General features: G+C 36.7%; 2 protein-coding genes across 2 annotated transcripts; one reads left to right on the plus strand and one right to left on the minus strand.

The window, feature by feature from the left end:
- The first annotated feature begins 14,426 nt into the window (after positions 1-14,426).
- On the plus strand, positions 14,427-15,377 carry LOC100659952 (olfactory receptor 52D1-like). Its single transcript, XM_003421451.3, has one exon. The coding sequence runs from the start codon at positions 14,427-14,429 to the stop codon at positions 15,375-15,377; it is 951 nt and encodes a 316-aa protein (XP_003421499.2).
- Positions 15,378-18,823: 3,446 nt separating this feature from the next.
- On the minus strand, positions 18,824-19,853 carry LOC100675248 (olfactory receptor 52E1-like). Its single transcript, XM_003421549.3, has one exon. The coding sequence runs from the start codon at positions 19,814-19,816 to the stop codon at positions 18,824-18,826; it is 993 nt and encodes a 330-aa protein (XP_003421597.3). The 5' UTR covers positions 19,817-19,853.
- Between the last annotated feature and the right edge of the window lie 4,354 nt (positions 19,854-24,207).

Consider the following 24,207-nt stretch of genomic DNA (forward strand, 5'->3'; position numbering starts at 1 on the left):
GAATTGGACTTGTATTCTAATTCCATCTCCGTAGATTCACAGTAAAGTTCTTTAGGAAAATGAATTGAGCATTCTTACCTTGCTTTCTTACCTGTTTTAAAGGAATGATCACCTACACCAAAACTCCTTTAAAGATTAAGTGAGATAATGCCTGCTATGCAACTAATAAAGTACATTAAAAAAAAAAAATGGGTGCTTAATTTATGTGGATTTATTTTATTTTTGTAAACAGATAGATTGGGGATGTATGATGCAGCTAAATAACTTAAAAATAAATAGATAAATAACTTACACTCTATTTATTCTGTTTTTCTCCAAAAGGAGGTAGAATTTTCTTCCTCCCCATTACCTTTTTTTCTTCATCATGTAGTCCAATTAGGAACACAATGCTGACTGAGTTCACCTGTGTTGGCCACTGATCCTTGGGTATATCTATAAATTTTAACATAGTAATGAAATTTAATGTACTAACATTTTAGAGATTAGAGTGGGTTGTAATTAAGTTACAGTGATATCAGTGATTTTCTTAAATGTATATTCATGTTATTTACTAGGAAAATAATAACACTCCCTTATCTTCTTTTTCTTCTCTTTCTAAATTCATTCAATGGGACAACAGGCAAAACTGTGAAAAGACATGGTATCTGCCCAGTAGGATTTGCAATATAATAAAGGAGAAAGATATGGAAAAACATGCAACACAATATGACAAAAGACATTGGACGGGTAAGTGCACATACCATAGGGACACTGAGGAGGAGTGTCAATGATGCGTCAGGTAGCTAGAAAAATAATTTGAGAGAAGCTGATACGTGAGTAGAATCTTCAATTCTAACCAAAATATTCCCGAGGATTTCTATATGTGACGAAGTACCATGAGGAACTATAAGACAAAAATACTGCTTTCATAGATTAAGAAGCTTAACCGTTCTTGCCGAGAATATGGGAGGGGATATTTCAAGGAGTTAGACCCATTCCTTAGTATTTGAAGAGACATGGAAGACCACAACTCATTAGTTATTTCTTGGTTTGCCTTTTCGCTGATGAATGCCATTACAATTCTTCCACATTAATTACATACTTACCATGAACTATCTAGGTAATGACTACATTGAATACATTGGCACTGTTCAAAAAATTCAAACCAAAGTGATAAAGCTAAATCACAGTTGGTCTATATGCCTTCCTATTCGTCGCCTTTTTGACTTTTCCAAGGTGGCTGTGTAACATTTTAAATTATTTTTTATGTTTATAGAATTCACAAAATAAACATGTTTATACTGCATATTTACATAATTTTTGTGTACATGCTTTAATATTGATAGTAAAATTTCTTTCTCTTTTATTGTGCTTTGAGTGAAAGTTTACAAGTCAGTCTTTCATACAAAAAGTTATGCACATCTTGCTATCCACTCCTAGATGCTCTCCTCCTAATGAGACAGCACATTCCTCCTCCCCACCCTGTATTCCCTGTGTCCCCCTCTTCCTTCTCATCTCAGCAACAGAAAGGAGTTGCCCGCATAGACTCAAGTGTCCACTTGAGCAAGAAACTCTCTCATCACCAGTAGCATTGCCTATCTCACAATCCAGTCTGTAGAGTTGGCTTTGGGAATGGTTCCAATCTTGGGCTAACAAAGGGCCGGGGACCATGACCATCAGGGTCCCTCCAGGCTCAGTCAGACCATTAAGCCTGGTCTTTTTTCGAGAATTTGAGATCTGGATCCCACTGTCTTCTGCTCCATCAGGGATTCTCTGTTGTGTTCCCTGTCAGAGTGGATCAGTGGTAACGGGGCACCATCTAGTTCTTCTGGCCTCGGGCTGATGGAGTCTCTGGTTTATGCAGCCCTTTCTGTCTCTTCTGCTCATCTTTATCATATGTCCTCGGTGTTCTTTTTTCTTTTGCATCTTAGATGGTTGCTTGCTAGCATTTAAGGCCTCTGACACCTCTCACTCTTCTGCTCATCTTTATCATATGTCCTCGGTGTTCTTTTTTCTTTTGCATCTTAGATGGTTGCTTGCTAGCATTTAAGGCCTCTGACACCTCTCACTAAAGCAGGATGCAGAATGTTTTCTTAATACATTTTATTATGCCATTTGACCTAAATGTCCCTTGAAACCATGGTCCCCAGAACCCCGTCCCTGCTATTGCGGCCATTGAAGTGTTTTGCTGTATTCAGGAAACATCTTTGCTTTTGGTTTAGACCAGTTGTACTGAGTTCCCTTGTGTTATGTGTTGCCCTTCCCTTCACCTAAAATAATTTTTGTCTATTATCTAGTCAGTGAATATCCCTCTCCTTCACTCCCCACCCTTGTAACCATCAAAGAATATTTTCTTCTGTATTTAAACTTTATCTAGAGTTCTTATGATAGTGGTCTTATACAATATTTTTCCTTTTGCAACTGACTAATTTCACTCAAAATAATGTCTTCCAGATTCTTCCATGTTATGAAATGTTTCACAGGTTCATTGTTGTTCTTAATCATTGTCTAGTATTCCATTGTGTGAATATACAAAAATTTATTTATCCATTCATCCATTGATGGGCACCTTGGTTGGTTCCATCTTTTTGCTATTGTAAACAGTGTTGCAATGAACATGAGCATACATATATCTGTTCCTGTGAAGGCTCTTATTTCCTTAGGGTATATTCCAAGAATTGGAATTCCTGGGTCCTATGGTAGCTCTAGTTTTTTTTTTTTTTTTTTTTTTTTTTTTTATGGTAGCTCTAGTTCTAGCTTTTTAAGGAAGCACCAAATTGATTTCCAATGTGGTTGTACCATTCTACATTCCCACCAGCAGCGTTTAAGTGTTCCAGTCTCTCCAAAACCTCCCCCAAATTTATTATTTTGTGTTTTTAGATGAATTTCAGTCTTGTTTGCTTTAGGTGGAATCTCATTGTAGTTTTGATTTGCATTTCCTTAATGCCTAATGATCCTCTTGTATCTGTTAGCAGCCTGAATGTCTTCTTTAGTAAAGTGTCTGTTCATATCCTTTGCCCATTTTTTAATTGGGTTATTTATCTTTTTGTTATTGAGTTTTTGCACTATCATCTAGATTTTAGAGATCAGAGGCTGATCAGAAATGTCATAGCTAAAAACTTTTTCCCAGTCTGTAGGTAATCTTTTTATTCTTTTGGTGAAGTCTTTGGGTGAGTATAGGTGTTTCACTTTTAGGAGCTCCCAGTTCTCTCTCCTCTGGTGTTTGTATGTTGTTAGTAATGTTTTGTATACTGTTTATACCATGTATTAGGGCTCCTACCATTGCCCCTGTTTTTTCTTCCATGATCTTTATTGTTTTAGATTTTATATTTAGGTCTTTGATCCATTTTGAGTTCATTTTTGTGCATGGTGTGAAGTATGGGTCTTGTTTCCTTTTTTTTTTTTTTTTTTTGCAGATGGATATCCAGTTATGCCAGCACCATTTGTTAAACAGAGTGTCTTTTCCCCATTTAACTGTCTTTGAGCCTTAGTCAAATATCAGCTGCTCATATGTGGATGGATTTATGTCTGGATTCTCAATTCCGTTCCACTGGTCTATATATTTCTTGTTGTACCTGTACTAGGCTGTTTGACGACTGTGTCTGTATACTATGTTCTAAAATCAGTATGAGGCCTCCCACTTTGTTCTCCTTTATCAGTAATGCTTTACTTACCTGTGGCCTGGCCATCTCATTAAAAAAAAAATGTCACCAGTATTTGAATCAGGATTGCATTGTGTTTATAGATCACTTTGGGTAGAATAGACATTTTTACAATGTTGAGTCTTCCTACCCATGAGCAAGGTATGTTTTTCCACTTACGTAGGTCTCTTTTGGGTTTTTTTTTTTTTTAGGTCTCTTTTGGTTTCTTACAGAAGTGTCTTATAGTTTTCTTTGTATAGGTCTTTTACATCTCTGATTAGATTTATTCCTAAGTATTTTATCTTCTTGGGTGCTATTGTAAACGGTATTGACGTGGTGATTTCCTCTTCAGCATTCTCTTTGTTGCTGTGGAGTGACCCAACTGATTTTTGTATGTTTATCTTGTAGCCTGATATTCTGCTGAGCTCTTCTATTAGTTTCAGTAGTTTTCTAGAGGATTCCTTAGGGTTTTCTGTGTATAAGATCCTATCATCTGCAAATAGAGATACTTTTACTCCTTCTTTTCCGGTTTGGTTGCCCTTTATTTCTTTATCTAGCTTAATAGCTCTGTCTAGGACCTCCAGCACAATGTTGAATAAGAGCGATCATAAAGGGCATCCTTATCTAGTTCTCTTTCTCAAGGGGAATGCTTTCATTCTCTCTCCATTTAGGATGATGTTGGCAGTTCGCTTTGTGTAAATGCCATTTATTTTGCTTCTATTCCTGTTTTATTGAGTTTTTGTTGTGAATGAATGTTGGGCTTTGTCAAATGCCTTTTCTGTATCAATTGATAAGATCAGATGATTCTTCTCTTTTGTTTTATTTATGTGATGGATTACACTGATTGTTTTTCTAATGTTGAACCATCCCTGCATGCCTGGTATGAATCCCACTTGGTTGTGGTGAATTATTTTTTTGATGTCATTATATTCTATTGGTTTGAATTTTGCTGAAGATCTTTGTGTCTAAGTTCATGAGGGATATTGTTCTGTAATTTTCTTTTTTGTGGTGTCTTTACCTGATTTTTTTTTTTTTTTCCTTTTATCAGGGTTATGCTGCCTTGATAAAATGAGTTTGGGAGTATTCAATGCTTTTGTATGCTCTGAAATACCTTTAGTAGTAGTGGTGTTAACTCTTCTCTGAAAGTTTGGTAGACTTCTCCAGCGAAGCTGTCAAGGCCAGCGCTTTTTTGTTGTTGTTGTTGAGAGTTTTTTTTAATTACCTTTTCAATCTCTTCTTTTGTTATGGGTTTATTTAATCGTTCTGCCTGTATTTGTGCTGGTTTATGTAGGTAGTGTATTTCTAGAAAATTGTCCATTTCCTCTGGGTTTTCAGTTTGTTAGAGTACAATTTTTCATTGTATTCTGTTATGACTCTTTTAATCTCAGTTGAGTCTGTTGTGATATCACCCAACTCATTTCTTACTCAGGTAATTTGCTTCGTCTCTTGGTTTTCTTTTGTCATTTTGGCCAATGTCTTATCGATTTTGTTTATCTTGTCAAAGAAACAGCCTTGGTCTTGTTAATTCTTTCAATTGTTTTTCTATTTTCTATTTCATTTAATTCTGCTCTAATTTTTATTATTTGCTTTTTTCTGGTGCCTGAGGGTTTCTTTTGGTGCTCTCTTTCTATTTGTTCAAGTTGTAGGGATAATTCTTTGATTTTGGCCCTTTCTTCTTTTTGGATGTGTGCATTAATTGCTATAAATTGTCTTCTGAGCAGTGCTTTAGCTGTGTCCCAAAGTTTCTGATAGGAAGTGTTTTCATTCTCGTTTGATTCGATGAATTTCTTTATTCTGTCCTTAATTTCTTCTATAATCCATTCATTTTGAGCAGGATATTGTTCAGTTTCCATGTGTTTGATTACTTTTCCCTTTTTTTTCTGTTATGAATTTCTAGTTTTATGGCTTTGTGGTCAGAAAAGATGCTTTGTAATATTTCAATGTTTTGGATTCTGTTAAGACTTGCTTTATGGCTTAATATGTGGTCTATTGTAGAGAACGTTCCATGCACATTGAAAAAGAAAGTATACTTGGATGCTGTTGGGTGGCGTGTTCTGTATATGTCTATGAGGTCAAGTTGATTAATTGTGGCATTTAGCTCTTCTGTGTCTTCATTGAGCTTCTTTCTGGATGTTCTGTCCTTCACTGAAAGTGGTGTGTTGAAGTCTCCTACTATTATTGTGGAGCTGTCTATCTCACTTTTCAATGCTGTTAGAGTTTGTTTTATGTTTCTTGAAGCCCACTTGTTGGGTGCATAGTTATTTAATAAGGTAATATCCTCCTGATATATTGTGTCTTTAATCATTATATAGCATCCTTCCTTATCCTTTGTGGTAGATTTAACTTTGAAGTCTGTTACGTCAGGAATTAGTTTTGCCACTCCTGTTTTTTTTTTTTTTTTTTGATTGTTGTTTGCTTGATATACTTTTTTCTATACTTTGAGTTTCAGTTTGTGTCTCTTAATCTAAGGTGTGTCTCTTGTAGGCAGCATATAGACTGATTGTGTTTTTTTATCCACTCTGCCACTCTATGTCTCTTTATTGGTGCATTTACTCTATTTACATTCAACATGATTATGGATAGGTATGAGTTTAGTGCTGTCATTTTGATGTCTCTTTTTGTGTGTTGTTGACAGTTTCTTTTTTTCCTTTAGTTTTTTGCTCTGAGTAGTTTTTCTTTGTAAATTGTGTATTCATCTTTTCATTGTTGTTGATTTTGTTTTTGCTGAGTCTTCATATTTTTCTTGTATTTTATTTTGATGTGTTGGATTGTTAGTATCCTTTGTGATTTCCTTAATATTTACCCTTATTTTTCTAAGTTTAAACTTAACTTTTATCTCCCTATATCACCTTGATTTCCCCTCCCCTATGAAAGACCTAAGTCTACTGCATTTAGTCCCTCTTTATTGATTTAATGTTGTCATCTTTTACACAATGACATCACTATTTCCCTGTTTTGGGCATTATTTATTTATCTTGATTTATTTTTGTGATTTTCCTTTCCAGGTTGTTGCCTGGTTGCTCTGTCCTGTATTCTAGTGTTGAGCTGATATCTGATATTATGGGTTTCTAACCAGAGAATTCCCTTTAGTTTTCCTTGTAGTTTTGGTTTGGTTTTTGAAAATTCCCTAAACTCTTGTTTATCTGGAAATGTCCTAATTTTACCTTCATATTTGAGAGACAGTTTTGCTGGATATATGATTCTTGGCTGGCAATTTTTCCCTTGCAATGCTTTATATATGTCATCCCATTGCCTTCTTGCCTGCATGGTTTCTGCCGAGTAGTCCTAGCTTATTTTTCTTGACTCTCCTTTGTAGGTGACTTTTTGTTTATTCCTGGCCTCTCTTAAAATTTTCTCTTTGTCTTTAGTTCTGGCCAGTTTGATTATAATATGTCTTGGTGACTTTATTTTGAGATCTACCTTGTGTGGAGTTCAACAAGCATCTTGGGTAGATACCTTCTCATTTTTCATGATATCAGGTAATTTTTCTGCCAACAAATCTTTCTGTATTTTTTGTCCCCCCCCCCCCCGCCTGTTCTGGTACTCCAATCACTCATAGGTTATTTCTCTTGATAGAGTCCCACATGATTCTTAGAGTTTTTTCATTTTTTTTTTAATTATTTTATCTGATTCTCTTCGAATATATTGTTGCTAAGTGTTTTATCTTTAATCTTGGTAATTCTGACTTCCATTTCCTCAATTCTGCTCATCTGACTTTCTACTGAGTTGTCTAATTCTGTAATTTTATTGTTAATCTTCTGAATTTCTGATTGCTGTCTCACTATGGATTCTTGCAATCTATTAGATTTTTCATTATGTTCTTGAATAACCTTCTTAATTTCCTTGACTACTTTATTTGTGTGCTCCTTGGTTTGTTCTGCATTTTGCCTGATCTCCTTCCTGATGGTTTGAAGGGTTCTGTATATTAATCTTTTTGTATTCTACACCTAATAATTCCAGGAATACATCTTCATCTGGAAGATTCTTTGATTCTTTGTTTTGGGAGTTTGTTAAAGCGTTCACGGTCTGCTTCTTTATGTGATTTGATATTGACTATTGTCTCTGAGCCATCTCTAAATTATACTGTATTAATTTATTTTATGTTGCCCACTCTGTCCTAGGTTCTTGCTTTGTTTTGTCTTGATATACCTGAATAGGCTACTAGAGTGAGCTAACTTGATTATTGGAGCCTTTTAAACACTAATGTCCTGTCACCAGATGGCTAGAACTGTTACCAGGCATAAGAGCCTAGGAGTCCATTCACTATTCTTGTATAGATTCGGTGCAGGTGTCCAGGTAGTTGGTCACCTAGTGTGTTTTGCAGACTCTCACCTATGACATTGGAGGAGCAGTGGTGATTGGTGTATGCACAAGTTTCTGGTTGCAGCAGGGGGTCACACTCTGAGGAAGGCAGGGGCTGACAACTTTCCCCCAGGTATCTGTGAGGAAGGCGTGTTTCTGTTCTTTAGGGTGCACTGGTGGGTGGGCTCTGCAGCTGTGCCATAGACACTCAATGCTTTTAATTGTAAGGACTGGGAAGCACCACTTATCCTTGGACCCCTGTCGTGGGTGGCTAGGTGGCATGGGTGGAGCTACCAGCCCTCAGGTCCTTGCTGTGGGTAGGTGAGGACCCTGTTTAATAGGCAGAGTGTTATCAAACATCAAAAGCCCTCCTCTCCACTGCACAGCTGAAACAGTCACAGTCAGAGCTCAAGGACATTCACCTTTGCAGTATAACAGCCAGATCCTATCTGAGGTACTGGGGCCACTGTTGAGTTGATTACTACTGATAGTGAACCTATAGTGCAGAGTATAACTTCCCCATAGGACTTCCAAGGAGCACCTGGTGGATTGGAACTGTCGACCTTTTGGTTAGTAGCCATAGCTCTTAATCACTACGCCACCAGGGTTTCCTATAAACGGAGTGTCTCAGAAATGGTGTCCATTGTGTTTTTAAAAAGAAGAAAAAAAATTGTCTTGAAAGATCAGTAGAATTTTCAAAGTGTCACTCTAATAGTTTTAAGTGTCATTCTAATAGTTTTAAGAAATAAAATAAGTTTAGTAAGCATACTGCTGTATGAGTGTGGCCAAGGATAAGTCAAAGTAGGGAGAACATGCTGAGCAAATAAAAGTCACGAATCAAAGTTTGGATACAATAAACTGCTTACTGTTGATTTGATTGAGACCCATAGTAACCCTATAAGACAGAGTAGAACAGCCCCATAGGGTTTCCTAGGCTTTTTTTTTTTTTTTATCTTTATGAGAGCAGATCACCAAGGCTTTTCCCCCTAGGAGTCGCTGATGAGTTTTAACTACTGAGCTTTTAGTTAGCACCCAAGTCTTAAACATGTGCCACCAGGAATCCCTAAATTGCATATTGTTGTTGTTAGTTGCCATCAAGTTGGTTCCACCTTATAGTGACCCCGTGTAAAACATAAGGAAAAACTGCTGGATTGTGTGCCACCCTCATAATCATTGCTACCTTTAAGCCTGTTCTTGAAGATTTCGGGTTAATCCATCTCATTAAAAGTCTTTTTCTTTTTCACTGATTCTCTACCTTACCAAATATCATGTCCTTCTCCAGGGACTGGTCCCTCCTGATAACATGCCCAAAATACATGAGACAAAGTCTCTCCAACTTTACTTGTAAGGATCGTTCCAGCTGTAGTTATTCCAAGACAGCTTTGTTCATCCTTCTACCAGTCTGTGATTGCCAACGCCATAATCAAAGGCACCAGTTCTTCTTTTGTCTTCCTTATTCATTGCCCAGCTTTTGCATGAATAATATGAGGTGCTTGAAAATACCATAGTTTGGGTCTGGTGCACCTTAATCCTCAAAATGACGTCTTTGCTTTCTAACTCATTAAAGAGGTCTGTTGCAGGAAATTGGCCCAATGCAATATGTCATTTAATATCTTAACTGCTGCTTCAATGGACTTTGATTGTAGATTTCAAGTAAAAAGAAATTCTTGACAAATCAATATCATGATATTGCTTATTGGTCCAGTTGTGAGGATTTTTGTTTTCTTAATGTTGCAGTGTAATCCATCCAAAGGCTACAGTCTTTGAACTTCATCAGTAAGCGCTTCAAGTCCTCTTCACTTTTAGCAAGCAAAGTGGTGTCATCTGCATATCACAAGTTGTTAATGAGTCTTACTCCAATCCTTATGCTTTGTTCTACTTCATTTAATCCAGCATCTCAGGGTCTTTGCTCAATATACAGACCGAATAAGTATGATGAAAGATACAACACTGACACACACCTTTCCTGATTTAAACCATACAGTATCCCCTTATTCTATTTGAATGACTGCTCTCGGTCCATGTACAGGTCCAGCATGAGCACAATTAAGGGTTATGGAATTCCCAGTCTTCACAATATTATCCAGAATTTGTTATGATCCACTTAGTCAAATGCCTTTGCATAGTCAAATACAGGCAAGCATCCTTCTCATATTCTTTGCTTTCAGACAAGACCTGACATCAGCAATAATATACCTCATTCCATTTCCTCTTCTGAATCCCCCTTGCATTTTCAGCAGTACCCTGTTGATGTACTGCAGCATCCGTTTTTTAATAATCTTCAGCAAAATTTTACTTGTGTGTGTGATAACAATGATATTGTTCTACAATTTCTACATCCTGTTGGATCTGCTTTCTTTGGAATAGGTACAAATATGAACCTCTTGCAGTCAGTTGGCTGTCTTCCAAATTTCTTGGCATAGATGAGAGAGCACTTCTAGTGTTGCATGTGTTTGTTGAAAAAACTCAGTTGGTATTCTGTCAGTTCCTGGGTCCTTGTAGTTTTGCAAATGTCTTAAGTGCAGCTTGGATTTTTTCCCTTAATACAATCAGTTCTTAATCATATGCTACCTTTCAAAATGGCTGAACTTCCACCAATTCTTTTTGGTACAGTGACTGTGTATTTCTTCCATCCTTTTTTGATACTTCAAGTGTTGTTCAATTTTTTGCCCATAGAATCTTCAATATTGCAACACAAAGATTGAAATTTTTCTTCAGTTCTTTCTTCTTAAGAAATTTTGAAAGTATCTCTCTCTTTTGATTTTCTGACTCCAGGTCTTTGCACATTTAATTATAATACTTTGTTTTCTCAAGCCACCCTTTGCAGTCTTCTGTTCAACAATTTTATGTCATAATTTTTTCAATTCACTTTAGCTACTCCATGCTCAAAAACATCTTTTAGAGTCTCTTCTGACATCCATTTTGGTCTTTTCTTTCTTTCCTGTCTTTTTAATGACCACTTGTTTTCTTCATGTATGATGCCCTTGATGTCATTCCACAACTTGTCTGGTCTTTGGATATTAGTATTAAATTCATCAAATCTTTTCCTTTGACAGTCTCTAAATTCATGTGGAATATTTTCAAGAGCATACATTTATTCTCATGGACTTGTTTTGATTTTCTTCAGCTTCAACTTGAGCAATTGATAGTCTCTTCCCTAGTCAGCCCTTTGGCTTGCCTGACTAATGATATTGAGATTCTACATCAACACTTTCCATAGATTTAGTTAATGTGATTCCTGTACATTTCGTCTAGTGTGGTCCATGTGTATAGTCACAGTTTATGTTGTTGAATGAAGGCATTTTCATTGAAAAAGCTGTTGGTCTTAATCAAGAGGAAATCACAGGTTGCTTGATTACCTAAATATATATATATGGTCTACTATGCCAGGAATGACAAATTGAAAAGGAATGATGTCACATTCATCCTCAAAAAGAACATTCAAGATCTAGCCTGAAGTACAATGCTGTCAGAGATATATTAATATCCATACATTTACAAGGAAAACCAGCTAATACCACCGTTATTCAAATTTATGCAGCAACCACTAAGGCCAAAGATGAAGAAATTGAAGATTTTTACCACTTTCTGCAGTCTGAAGTTGGCCAAACATGCAATCAGGATGCATTGATATATACTGGCGATTGGAATGCAAAAGTCGTAAACAAAGGACAAGGATTGGTAGTTTTAAAATATGACCTTGTAAGAGAAATGATACTGCAAATCATATGATAGAATTTTGCATGACCAACAATTTCTTCATTGCAAATACCTTTTTTCAACAACAAAAAACAGTGACTATACACGTGAACCTCAATGGTTGGAATACTCAAGAGTCAAATTGACTACATTTGTGGAAAATGACAATGGAAAAGCTCAATATCATCAGTGAGAACAAGGCCAAGGCCTGACTGTGGAACTAGCCATCAATTGCTCATATGCCAGTTCAAGTTGAAGTTGAAGAAAATTAGAACAAGTGCACGAGAGCCAAAGTACAGCCTTGAGTATATCCCACCTAAATTTAGAGATCACCTTCACAATAGATTTGATGCATTGAACAGTAGTAAGCAAAGACCAGATGAGTTGTGGAATAATATCAAGGATATCTATAATACATAAAGAAAGCAAGAGGTCATTAAAAAGACAGGAAAGAAAGAAGAGACCAAAATGGATGTCAGAAGAGACTCTGCAAGTTGCTCTTGAGAGTCGAGTAGCTAAAGCAAATGGAATAAATAAGAAAGTCAAAGAGCTGAACACAAAATTTCAAAGGGAGGCTCAAGAAGACAAAGTAAAGTATTACAAGGAAATGTACAAAGACCTGGAGTCAGAAAATCAAAAGGAAAGAACATGCTTGGCATTTCTCAAGCTGAAAGAACAGAAAAAAAAAAAAAAAAAGTTCAAGCCTTGAGTTGCAATACTGAAGGATTCTATGGGAAAATATTAAATGACGCAGTAAGCATCAAAAGAAGATGGAAGAAATACACAGAGTCACTGTACCAAAAGGAATTGTTCGATGTCCAACCATTTCATGGGGTAGCATATATCAAGCATCAATGGTACTGAAAGAAGAGGTCCAAGGTGCACTGGAGGCATTGGAAAAATAAGGCTGCAGGAACTGATGAAATACAATTGAGATGTTTCAACAAACAGATGCAGTGCTAGTATGCCAAGAAATCTGGAAGAGATCCATGTATGCAGTCACCCCAAAGAAAGGAAATCTAACAGAATGTGGAAATTATTAAACAATGTTATTAATATCACACACAAGTAAAATTGTGATGAAGATCATTTAAAAGTGACTGCAACAGCATATCAACAAGGAACAGCCAGAAATTCAGGCCAAATTCAGAAGAGGACGTGCAACAAGGAGTACAATTGCTGATGTCAGATGGATTCTGGCTGAAAGTAGAACATTCCAGAATGATGTTTACCTGTGGTTTATTGACTGTATGAACCATAACAAATTATGGATAACATTGCAAAGAATTGAAATTCCAGAACATTTAATTGTGTTCATGAGGAACCCGTAGATAAATCAAGAGGAAATCGTTCGAATGGAACAAGGGGATACTGCGTGGTTTAAAGTCAGGAAAGGTGTGGGTCAGGGTGGTATCCATCACAATATTTATTTAATCTGTATGCTGAGCAAATAATCTGAGAAACTGAGCTATAAGAAGAACAGTGCCTCAGGACTGGTGGAACATGCGTTAACAACCTGCAATATGCAGATGTCACAAACTTGTTTGCTAAAAGCAAAGAGGACTTGAAGCCCTTACTGATGAAGATCAAAGACCAGGGCTTTCAATATGGATTACTCCTCAACATAAAGAAAACAAAAGTCCTCACAAGTGGAGCAACAGAGGCTAAAGTTGTCAAAGACTTCATTTTGCTTGGATACACAATCAACACTCATGAAGGCAGCAGTAAAAAAATCAGATGATGCATTCCATTGGGCAAATCTGCTGCAAGAGATCTCTCTAAAGTGTTAAAAAGCCAAATTGTCACTTTAAAAACTAAGGTGCCCCTGACCAAAACCATGGTGTTTTTGATAGCGTCGTATGCGTGTGAAAGCTGGGCCAAAGAAGAATTGATGCCTTTGAATTACGTTGTTGGGGAAGATTATGTAATATACCATGAACTGCCAGAAAACTGAACAAATTTGTCTTGGAAGAAGTACAGACAGAAGTCTCCTTAGAAGGAAGGACGGCAACACTTTGTTTCACATACCTTGGACTTGTTATCAGGAAGGACCAGTCCCTGGAGAAGGACATCATGCTTGGTAAAATAGAGGACCAGGAAAAAACAGGAAGACCCTCAAGGAGATGAATTGACACAGTGGCTGAAACAAAGGGCTCAAATATAGCGATGATTGTGAGGATAGTGCAGAACTGGGCAGTGTTTTGTTCTGTTGTATATAGAGTTGCTATAACTCAGATTTGACTCGATGGCTCTGAGCAACAACAACTCCAAACCCATCACTCTTACACAATCTTAAACATGCAAATGTCATCACTTCTTCACAGGAGATTTTAAGATTTCTGGTTATTTTATTCTGTATTTTGTCCTTAGACATTTCCCCTGTTTAAGTTTTATAGATCAATCCCACAGCAAATTATAAATATAAACAAATAAAAAAAAATCTATGGAAATAGATCAGTAAAAGTTACTAAACCTGCTCTCTTCACGGATTAGGAAATTCACAGAGATCAGCGGATCTACCTAAAATGAACAAAATACTTCTTGTAGTTCTCACTGAAGACGCCCTCAACACATTGATTTAGCTGGTGCCCTATTGGAGGCAGAGTAACACTGAAATAATAGCTGGCACCCTTTCACACAATGATAATTTTCAGCTAAATTTTTGTATGCATTGTAATTATTCACTTGCTTGCAATCCCCTGCGTTTTTGATTATTTAACTGATCAGAGATTTAAAAAATTAGAAATGATTATTTTATTCATTTTACAGGAAAATAAATGAAGAGAAAGCAAAAAGACACCTGTTATGTCAGCATATAATAAGACCCATGTCCATCCATCAACCTTCATTCTCATTGGCATTCCTGGGTTGGAGGCTGCCCACATCTGGATCTCCATCCCTATCTTTATGGTCTACCTTTTGGCCCTGCTGGGGAACTTCTCTATTTTGTTCATCATTAAAACAGACCTCGGCCTTCATGAGCCAATGTATCTCTTCCTCTGCATAGTGGCTGTGGCTGACCTTATTGTGTGTACTACAGCTGTGCCAAAACTTCTCAGCCTCTTCTGGTTTGATGATGGAGAGATTCATTTTGAGGCCTGTCTCACTCAAGTGTTTCTGATTCACTCTTGCTCCACCATGGAATCTGGGTTCTTTGTGGCCATGGCTTTTGACCGCTATGTAGCCATTTGTCACCCATTAAGACATTCAATGATTCTGACACACGCTGTTGTAGGGAAGATAGGTCTAGCCATTGTGCTCCGGGGCACAGTGCTTCTCATTCCTCACCCTTTCCTGCTGCGGTGGCTTCCCTATTGTGAAACCAATATCATTTCTCACACCTACTGTGAGTTCATGGCCCTCATCAAAATTGCCTGTGCTGAGACAAGAATCCGAAGAGCCTACAGTCTAATTGTTGCCTTCCTTACTGGCGGGGTGGACTTGATACTGATCATTTGTTCTTATATACTCATACTCCACACCATCTTCCACCTCCCATCCAAGGATGCCCGACTCAAGACCCTGGGCACCTGTGGCTCCCACGTCCTTGTCATCTTGGTGTCCTATACTCCAGCCTTCTTCTCTTTTCTCACCCACAGGTTTGGGCACCATGTGGCTCCCCATGTGCACATATTCGTAGCCAACATCTATCTTCTGGTCCCACCCATGGTGAATCCCATTATCTATGGGGTGAGGACCAAGAGGATGCGGGACAGGTTCCTTAAATTTTTCAGTTTTTCAAAGCCTCTGAACTAAATCCTCTTTTTGGCAATTAATATTTAAAGAAAAACTTTTTATTATCTATCTCAGAGTGTGGTTTTTCACCAACCCCCTCCTTTAACAGTCAGATAACTAAAGTTTTTCTATGAGAAGTAATTTATAGAAAGACATATTATATATGTAAATAGGTATAACAGTAGATTATCTATGTGCAGCCAAAATATTTCCCAATAAATAGTGAAATTAGTTTTTTAAACTGCTCCAAAACAATCATTTGAACCTAAATATTATGACTCTCATGCAATATATTTAAAAATTCTAATTCACCTAAATACTTGAGTCTATCATTACAGCAAACATCAGCCTGAACATATCCTGCTTGGACATCAGGGTTATAGAAGAGCAGGAAGCTTAAAGAAATTATACCTTCATCTTCTTTTCCTGGACCATTTTGATGACACTCCAGAGTTCTTCTTAGTTTCCTTTCGTGCATTACTGCCCCCTCTTTTTTTTGAAGAAATTCTACTTTATCAGCCATGCATTCTTTTATGTAGTATGGGATGTAGTTAACTAGTGTCATATTTATTTTTCATGCTTCAAGAAAAATGTCTTAGTTTTTTAGCTTCACAATAAAAGTACCTACCCCTTTCTAGGCTCCTCTATTTTAAGAACATTTGGATTCTGTGCTGTCTTCTTAATTAAGAGTGTTTAGTCTGTTCTTGTGTAGCATTTTCTATGACATTTGGCGATTTGAATTCACTTGACTGTATATTTCTATTCTCATTGCAATTTTTCAATACCTAAAATAAAAACATATTCAGTATTATTGATATGGACATGGAAAATGGATACACAAACACATGTATTTTGATTTATTTCATATTATCTTCTGGATAAATGTTTTGAATGTCATTTCTCAATTCTATTCCGGCAGCCGCTTCAGCTAAAGTATATATAAAAAAAAAAAAAAAAAGTATATAAGGGCATGAAAATCACTACTTTGAGTCCACAGGATTACCAAGTAAAATTATACATCACGTATATGATTTGGAAAAAAAAAAAAAAAAACTATGGTGGGGGTGATTGGGAATCCTCTTAGGATAAAAATAGGAAAAATTAATAACCAGCTTAATATATAATCAAAGACCTTTTGTTGACACTTCAAGATTTATCAGAAGATTAAAAAATTTCCTTCTCCTGGACCCAGTTATTCCTTTTTAAATAAATATTCTTCTTTCTCAAGTACATATTTCAGCTATTTCTTTACTGAGAGTGTCCTGGAGGTAAAACCTCTGCCATGTGTTCATTTAAAAGTTTTTTTTTTTCTTTTTTTTTTCACCCTCATTCTTTACAAACAATTTTCTTGCTACACAAATCCATTCTCAGGTTATTAGGCTTTCTTAGCCTATAGTTCTCTGGACTCTATTATCGGTTTAAAGAAGTCTATCATTGATCAAATTCATGTTAATTTGTAGGTAACACTTTTTATCTGTCTTTAAAATCTGCTATTTTTGTTTCATGTTATGCAGTTTCACATGGATAAATTCCAAAGGTGTTATGCTAAAAGTTAAAAGTCAGACAAGGAAGACATTGCTTTAAAGTACCCTAGGTGATAGTTATATGCAGAAATAAGAAATAGGTAACCCAAATAGTCCTTTACCTATTAAAAAAATTTAATCTGTGGTTAACATCTCTACCCAAAAGAAAAAGCAAACAAATAAATACAATTTCAGGGTCAGATAGATACATTGGTAAATTGTACTAAATGGTTAAGGATGAAATAATACCCACTCAAATTATCCAAAATATAGAAGCGGAGTGAACACTTCCCAACTCATCGAAGACACAATTGGGGCAATATAAAATAAGTGACATTTCATAAGTAGTATAAACGGATAGTTAAAGGATGAGCATAATCTCACAATAGGAGTCCAGGAGAAGGCATTTGTGCCCATAATTACTGAATAATTTTTATGGAAGAACTTCAAGTTTGGGATGTGATGTTAATTAGTGTAAACTTCCTCTACAAATTTATGACATCATATTTTCTATTTCAATAACAGTAAGTATTTTGAGTATAACCTACATCATATGAATGTCTTGGGAAGGTCTATAGAGTATTCTCAGTCAAGCCTCTCTTAAAGTTCTTGTGAATATTTGTTAATTAAGAGTTCCTGTTATTGTTACTCTTGATTCAGCTCCAATTCATGATAACCTTATGTATCATAGAATGAAACATTGCATGGTCCTGTACCACCTTCATGATCATTGGTATGGTTGAGTCCATTATTGTGACTATTAAAAGTTCCTAAAAGTACTGTAATAAATACATAGCTAATTTTTTTTTCCCTTCCAGGATTTTGTGAACGTATTTTTTTATTTAGTCCATTCTACACTTAATGTCAGTAATGTTACACAGAAACAGAAAACAGTGAATGATATGACGTGGAACTAGTGGCCCATTGACCTCCTCCCCACCCTACCTCCCACACAACAAAAACAAAAAAACAAGCAAAATCCCTTGAATAATGCTGGAATTGGAACATCACTGGTAATTCCAACATTTTACAACAGTGAAGGAAACCCTGGTGGAGTTGTGGTTAAGAGATAAGGCTGCTAACCAAAAGTTCAGCAGTTCGAATCCACCAGGAACTAGAGTCATCTAGAGTCGCTGTGAGTTGGAAGCAACTCGATGGCAGTGGGTATAACACTGAAACTCTTCCATGGGGTGGCAAAAAAAAAAAAAAAAAACAGAGAGAAAACCACTTAGAAAAAGAATAATTTGTTTGCAAAGAGATTACAGCAAGTCAGACTTCATAAGAACAGTCCCATCAAATAAACAACCAAACACATCTTTCAAGTAACAAAGACTATACATTTATTTACTAGGATTACAAAGTTTATATGATTCTGTTCAGGAGAAAAATCCCAACTTTTTCACACAATTATCATACTCACAGTGGCACACCGTATCTTTAGATATTAGTATGGCAAAATCAAGAATAAAGTTCTTTTTGATAAAGAGCCCAGGAGTCTGAGAAATGATCTAATGTCTATTATATTCAGGACTAGCAGTAGTCAGGGTGACCCACTATTTTTCTTTGAATTTGGCATATGGAGTGCTTTAGAGTTTTTTTGTTTGTTTCACTTGGTTATGGTTTAAACCAACTGTGACTCTGGAATGTAATTGGCTTAGTCATAATGGAAGCACAAAAAAGTGTTGTTTTTCTTGCACTCAGTAGATTAGTATTATTTCCAAACAATGAGAAAACATAAAATGCTTTTATTTGTGTATTTGGTATGGACTTATTTCACACTTCTGAGTTTGAGTCGTATGCTTCAGAGATCAAAGATTTGGCATTGACACGCCTGCTCCAAATAAACTGTGATGTCTTCCAAATGTTTTCCTCCCATTTTGAACATAGAAAATCAGTGCCACTCTTTTATTAAATTTGGTTCTTAATGAATACAAGAGCTATGTTTTATTCCTTAGAAAATATTTTCAGCACCTGCTCTCTAATCTGTTTAGTTCTGATACCATAAATTACAGGATTGAGAGCAGGTGGAATGACCACATAGAAATTAGCAAGAAGGATATGAATGTACCGTGGTATATTCTGGCCAAACCTATGGGTCATGAATGAAAAAAATGCAGGTGTGTAGAAAGCCAACATGACACACACATGAGAGCCACAAGTGCTGAGTGCTTTGAACCGGGCATCATGGGAAGGGAGTCGAAAGACAGCATGAAGGATCTGGGCATAGGATATGACAATGGCTATGATGTCAAACACCAGGTTAGAAATGGCACATAAGCCGTAGATAATGTTGACCTTGATGCTGGCACAAGACAGGCGGGCTATGCCCATGTGCTCACAGTAGGTGTGGGGGATAATATGGTGTCCACAGAAGGGCAGTCTGAGGATGAGGAGAACAAAGGGAATTGCAATGGCTAAGGGTCTCAAGAGGATGATCAGTGTTATAATTGATACCACCTTGTTTGTCAGCACCAGTGTGTAGCGAAGAGGGTTAAAGATGGCCACATAGCGATCATACGCCATGGCCACAAGCACAGCTGACTCCATGCCAGTGCATAGGTGGATGAAGAACATCTGGATGAGGCATCCCTCAAAGGAGATATCTCTCAGGTTGATCCAGAAGATGCCAAGCATTTTGGGGATGGTGGATGTGGATAGTCCCAGATCAATAGATGCCAGAATGGCCAAGAAGTAGAACATGGGCTGATGGAGGCTACTCTCAGTCTGAATCACAAAAAGTATGCAGATATTCCCAAGAACAGCAGTCAGGTACACAGCACAGAAAGGGAAACCAATCCAGATATGTACATTTTCCAGCCCAGGGATCCCCAGTAGGAAGAAAGAATAGGGATGAAATAGAGTGGCATTGAGTGTGGCCATCCTTCTGGGATATTTTTTACAGCAAAATATACCATAGATCAAGTATGTCTCATTCATTGAGAGGTCTCAGGCTTGCTCAGTGCACAAAAAAAGAAAGAAAAAAAGAAATTACTGAAACTTCTATCATATTTTATCTGTATCATTGTATTTTAGAGGCCTGAAAGTATACCAAATTTAATGGTAAAATATAGTCATATGATTTCAATATACTTTATTGGATTCATTAAATTAAATTCAACATTTTAATTCAATAAACACTGATTATCTACCACATATGTGTCAGCTTCTGTGCTAAGATTGGTTATAAAAGATGACAGAGTACATTCCTTTCCTCATGGAATTTAAAGTTCAGTGGTTGAAATACTAATACAAATCAGCGATTTAAATTAAAGCAATAATTTCTAAGATAAAGTCATTCCATGGTTACTTTAGGTATGAAAAACATATTCCTGAAAATATTTTATTATTATTGTACAGAAAATTGTTTATGATTGTATTCTTTATAGGCAAAGAACTAGGAACACAGTGTAAACATGATGGCTGTCAATGTGATTCTACCAATACCACATACCTGAGCTGAATGTATGTAATTCAATCTTCAAAGAAACTAGATATGCAGCAAACCAGAACTTTCTGAAACAATTTTGGATTCATGCAGGCCTCCCACCGTTTAAGCCCCAAGACAATTTCTTATCCCACAGTCATTTTCCTATCTCTCCTTTCTTGCTGATGCTGATATCAGAGTTTTATTCTCCCTTACTGTTTTATTAAGGAAGCCACAGTGAGCTTTATCTCAGGATGATTCTCTTACTCCAGCCCTGCTTATAATGGAATGTGCCCTTCTTTTTTCATTTCTGCCTTGGTGATAGGCAAATAGAGCCTTGTCATTTAAAAGTGTCCTTCTGCTGATGACTGTAAGGAAAGAAACAAAGTTAACACATTAACACGAACAAATGCTAGTGTTCAAGTTTATAAAACATCACAAAACTGTCAGATAAAGTGAGTTAATTTATACTTGCCAGTCTTTGAGACTTATCCTATCCCTAGTGTACTTAGTTTACTCTATGATCTATCACTTTAATAATAATCAACATACTTTGAACAAGAGACTAGATGATAGATAGATGATAGATAGATAGATATAGGTAGATAGATATAGATAGATAGATGATAGATATAGATAGATAGACAGATGATAGATAGATAATAGATAGATGATAGATAGATTAGATAGATAGATAGATGATAGATAGATAGATAGATTAGATAGATAGATAGATAGATAGATAGATAGATAGATAGATAGATAGATAGATAGATAGATGATAGATAGGTGATAGACTGACAAAAGACAGAAGTGCTCAGTAGAAATATGAATTTCACAATTTAGTAGAATTACCAACAGGGAAGGAAGTCTAATCCGTACAACTATCTACCTATCTTCTAAGTAGCGTAAGAGAAATGGAAAGATTCATAAGAGGGAGCTGAGGTGAGATCATTACTGTTATCAGTCAAAAACAAATAACTAGGTTGAGAGAATAGAAGAATAACTCTTAGAAAGAGATAAGAACTATGAAGAAAACATCCTTGTGAATAGAGATCCCTATACACAAGGAGTGGTATTTGAATTGGGGGAATATGGGGGAAGAGATGAAGTAGAATCCTATAATTGGGTTTCTCTATGACTTGGGTTCAGCTAACTTAACAGACCTTAAAAACAAAGAAAAAACTAGTCACTGTTGAGTCAACACTGACTCATGCTGACCCAATTTTGTCAAAGTAGAACTGTGCTCCATAGAGTTTTCAATGACTGACTTTCATAAGTAAACCAACAGTCCTGAAAATGTTTAAGGATGAGATTTTCAGATGTTCCCTGTTATAAACTCCTTTTAATACACTCTGCCAAAAGCTTTATATGCAGATAAAGGGAGGCTTAATATTTAAAGTGTGTAACTCTCTGTTTTAAGGATTATACAGCAAGGTATGTCAGAACCAAGTTCACTACGGCTCTTTATTTTATTATGTTATCTAAGCAATAGATTAACAAGTTACTGTTAATCATTTGCACCATCTAGGGACTCCTTAAAAAAAGAAAAAAAGCAAAGGAAGCCCATTGCCTTTCAGTTGATTCCGACTCATAGTGACCCTATAGAACAGAGTAGAACTCCCCTATAGGATCCCCAAGGAGCACCTGGAGGATTTGAGCTGCCTACCACTGGTTTGCACCCATGGCTTTTAATCACTATGCCACCAGGACTTCTTAGTGTGTGTGAAATGACACAGTATTTAGAAACAGACAATAGGAATTCAGGCCAAGTTATTTTGCTCATTGGCCATGTGATCTTGGTTAAACTATTTCCCTTCCGTAAGTCTAAAGTTAGTCACCTAGGAAATGAGACTGAAATGTCTACATTACAAGGTTGTCAAAGGCATGCGTGGCCCAAGATGGATTAATAGACAGTGTAGTTACAGTAACTGGTTAATCTATTGCTTAGAGAACATAATAAAGAGCTGTAGTGAACTTGGTTTTTACATACCTTGCTGTAAAATAGAGAGTTACACCCTTTAAGTATTAAGCCTCCTTTTTTTTTTTTTATCTGCATATAAAGCTTTTGGCAGAGTGTATTAAAAGGAGTTTATAACAGGGAACATCTGAAAATCTCATCCTTAAACATTTTCATGGACCTTGGCATGCACCTTTCAGTAATGCCCCATTCCAGAATGATTAGGAGTACCTTCTGGTTGAGGGAACAATAGCAAATAGTTTAGCCATACTTTATTAGGCTGTAATGATTCAGGGATACTTCTGAATGGTTTAAGCTAAACTCTGCCCTTGAGGCATGTTCTGCCTCCATGTCAGTCATAGGCTCAGGCTGGGGACCATTTATCCACTCTTCAAATTATATTAAAAAGAGAGTTGAATTGAATGATAGTATTAGAAGGACAGAACTTCTAACAGATGAGTGAACATATTGTCCAGGTCAATGAAGAGCTCTAGTACCCAGAGAAAATGGCAAAGTTGTCAAAAGATATATTAGCAGCACACAGAGATTTTGTTTTCTCTTTTAGCTGTAAGAATGAAGACAGGCAGTAGTAGCTGCTCAAGTGTATACAAGAGACTATGTCCGAAATTTACAGTCAATTCTCTTGTCCTCATTCTTCAATCAAGTCTCCCCCCGTCCTCCTCTCCTATCACCTACCACTCTCTTTCTTGTCCTCAGCTGGCTACAGATAGACTCCATGCTCCTAAAACCTTACCAGCAGGCACACCTAGAGGTTAGCAAGTCTTCTAGAGCATTCTTCTGAACTCCATTTGCTTAGGCAGGAGGCTTTTTTTTGTACTGTAGCCACAGCCTCCAGAGTGAAAACTGCATGTCTTGGAACTCCCTGGAGATAGTTGGAGGCAAAAAAGCTCTGAGATCTGAATTAACTCCTTTTAGAGTGAACTTGAATGTCACCAGATATAGATAGCCCACGTCCTGGTTATGGACACAGACATCAAAATTTAGAATAATGTCTTTTGGATTAGCACATTTCCAAGCGGAAAACATTTTTTATCTTGCAGAAGCTTTAAAAATTTTTCCTTCGAGTTTCCTGGGATTGGGTATAAGCTCCATACAATGAATACCTGGGAGTGGGGGAGTGGGAGTGTGGCTGGTCCGGGTCCCATAATAAATAATATCTGGATTAAATTTGGGTACATCTTCTTAGCACTGTACAACTATCATATTAACTTACTATTCAGCATAATTGCAGTGTTCAAATGCAAAGGAATGGATTATGATTTTATGGTGACTTAATATTTATTTATTTTTTTTAACACAGAAGAGGACTTGGAACCAGGGATATCATTGCTGATGTCAGATGGATCCTGGCTGAAAACACAGAATACCAGAAGGATGTTTTCCTGTGTTTTATTCACTATGCAAAGGCATTCAACTGTGTAGATCATAACAAATTATGTACAACATTGCAAAAAATGGGAACTCCAGAACACTTAATTGTGTTCATGAGGAACCTTTACATAGATCAAGAGGCAGTTGTTCGGACAGAACAAGGTGATACTAATTGGTTTAATGTCAGGAAAGGTGTGCGTCAGGGTTGTATTCTTTCACCATACCTGTTTAATCTGTATGCTGAACAAATAATCCAAGAAGCTGGACTATATGAAGAACAGGGCATCAGGATTGGAGGAAGACTCATTAACAACCTGTGTTATGCAGAAGACACAACCTTGCTTGCTGAAAGAGAAGAGGACAGGAAGCACTTACTAATGAACTTCAAAGACCACAGCCTTCAGTATGGATTGCACCTCAACATAAAGAAAACAAAAATCCTCACAACTGGACCAATGAGCAACATCATGATAAAGGGAGAAAAGATTGAAGTTGTCATGCATTTCATTTTACCTGGATCCACAATCAACAGCCATGGAAGCAGCAGTCAAG

Source organism: Loxodonta africana, chromosome 7 (genome assembly GCF_030014295.1).
Source record: "Loxodonta africana isolate mLoxAfr1 chromosome 7, mLoxAfr1.hap2, whole genome shotgun sequence".
Lineage (NCBI taxonomy): Eukaryota > Metazoa > Chordata > Mammalia > Proboscidea > Elephantidae > Loxodonta > Loxodonta africana.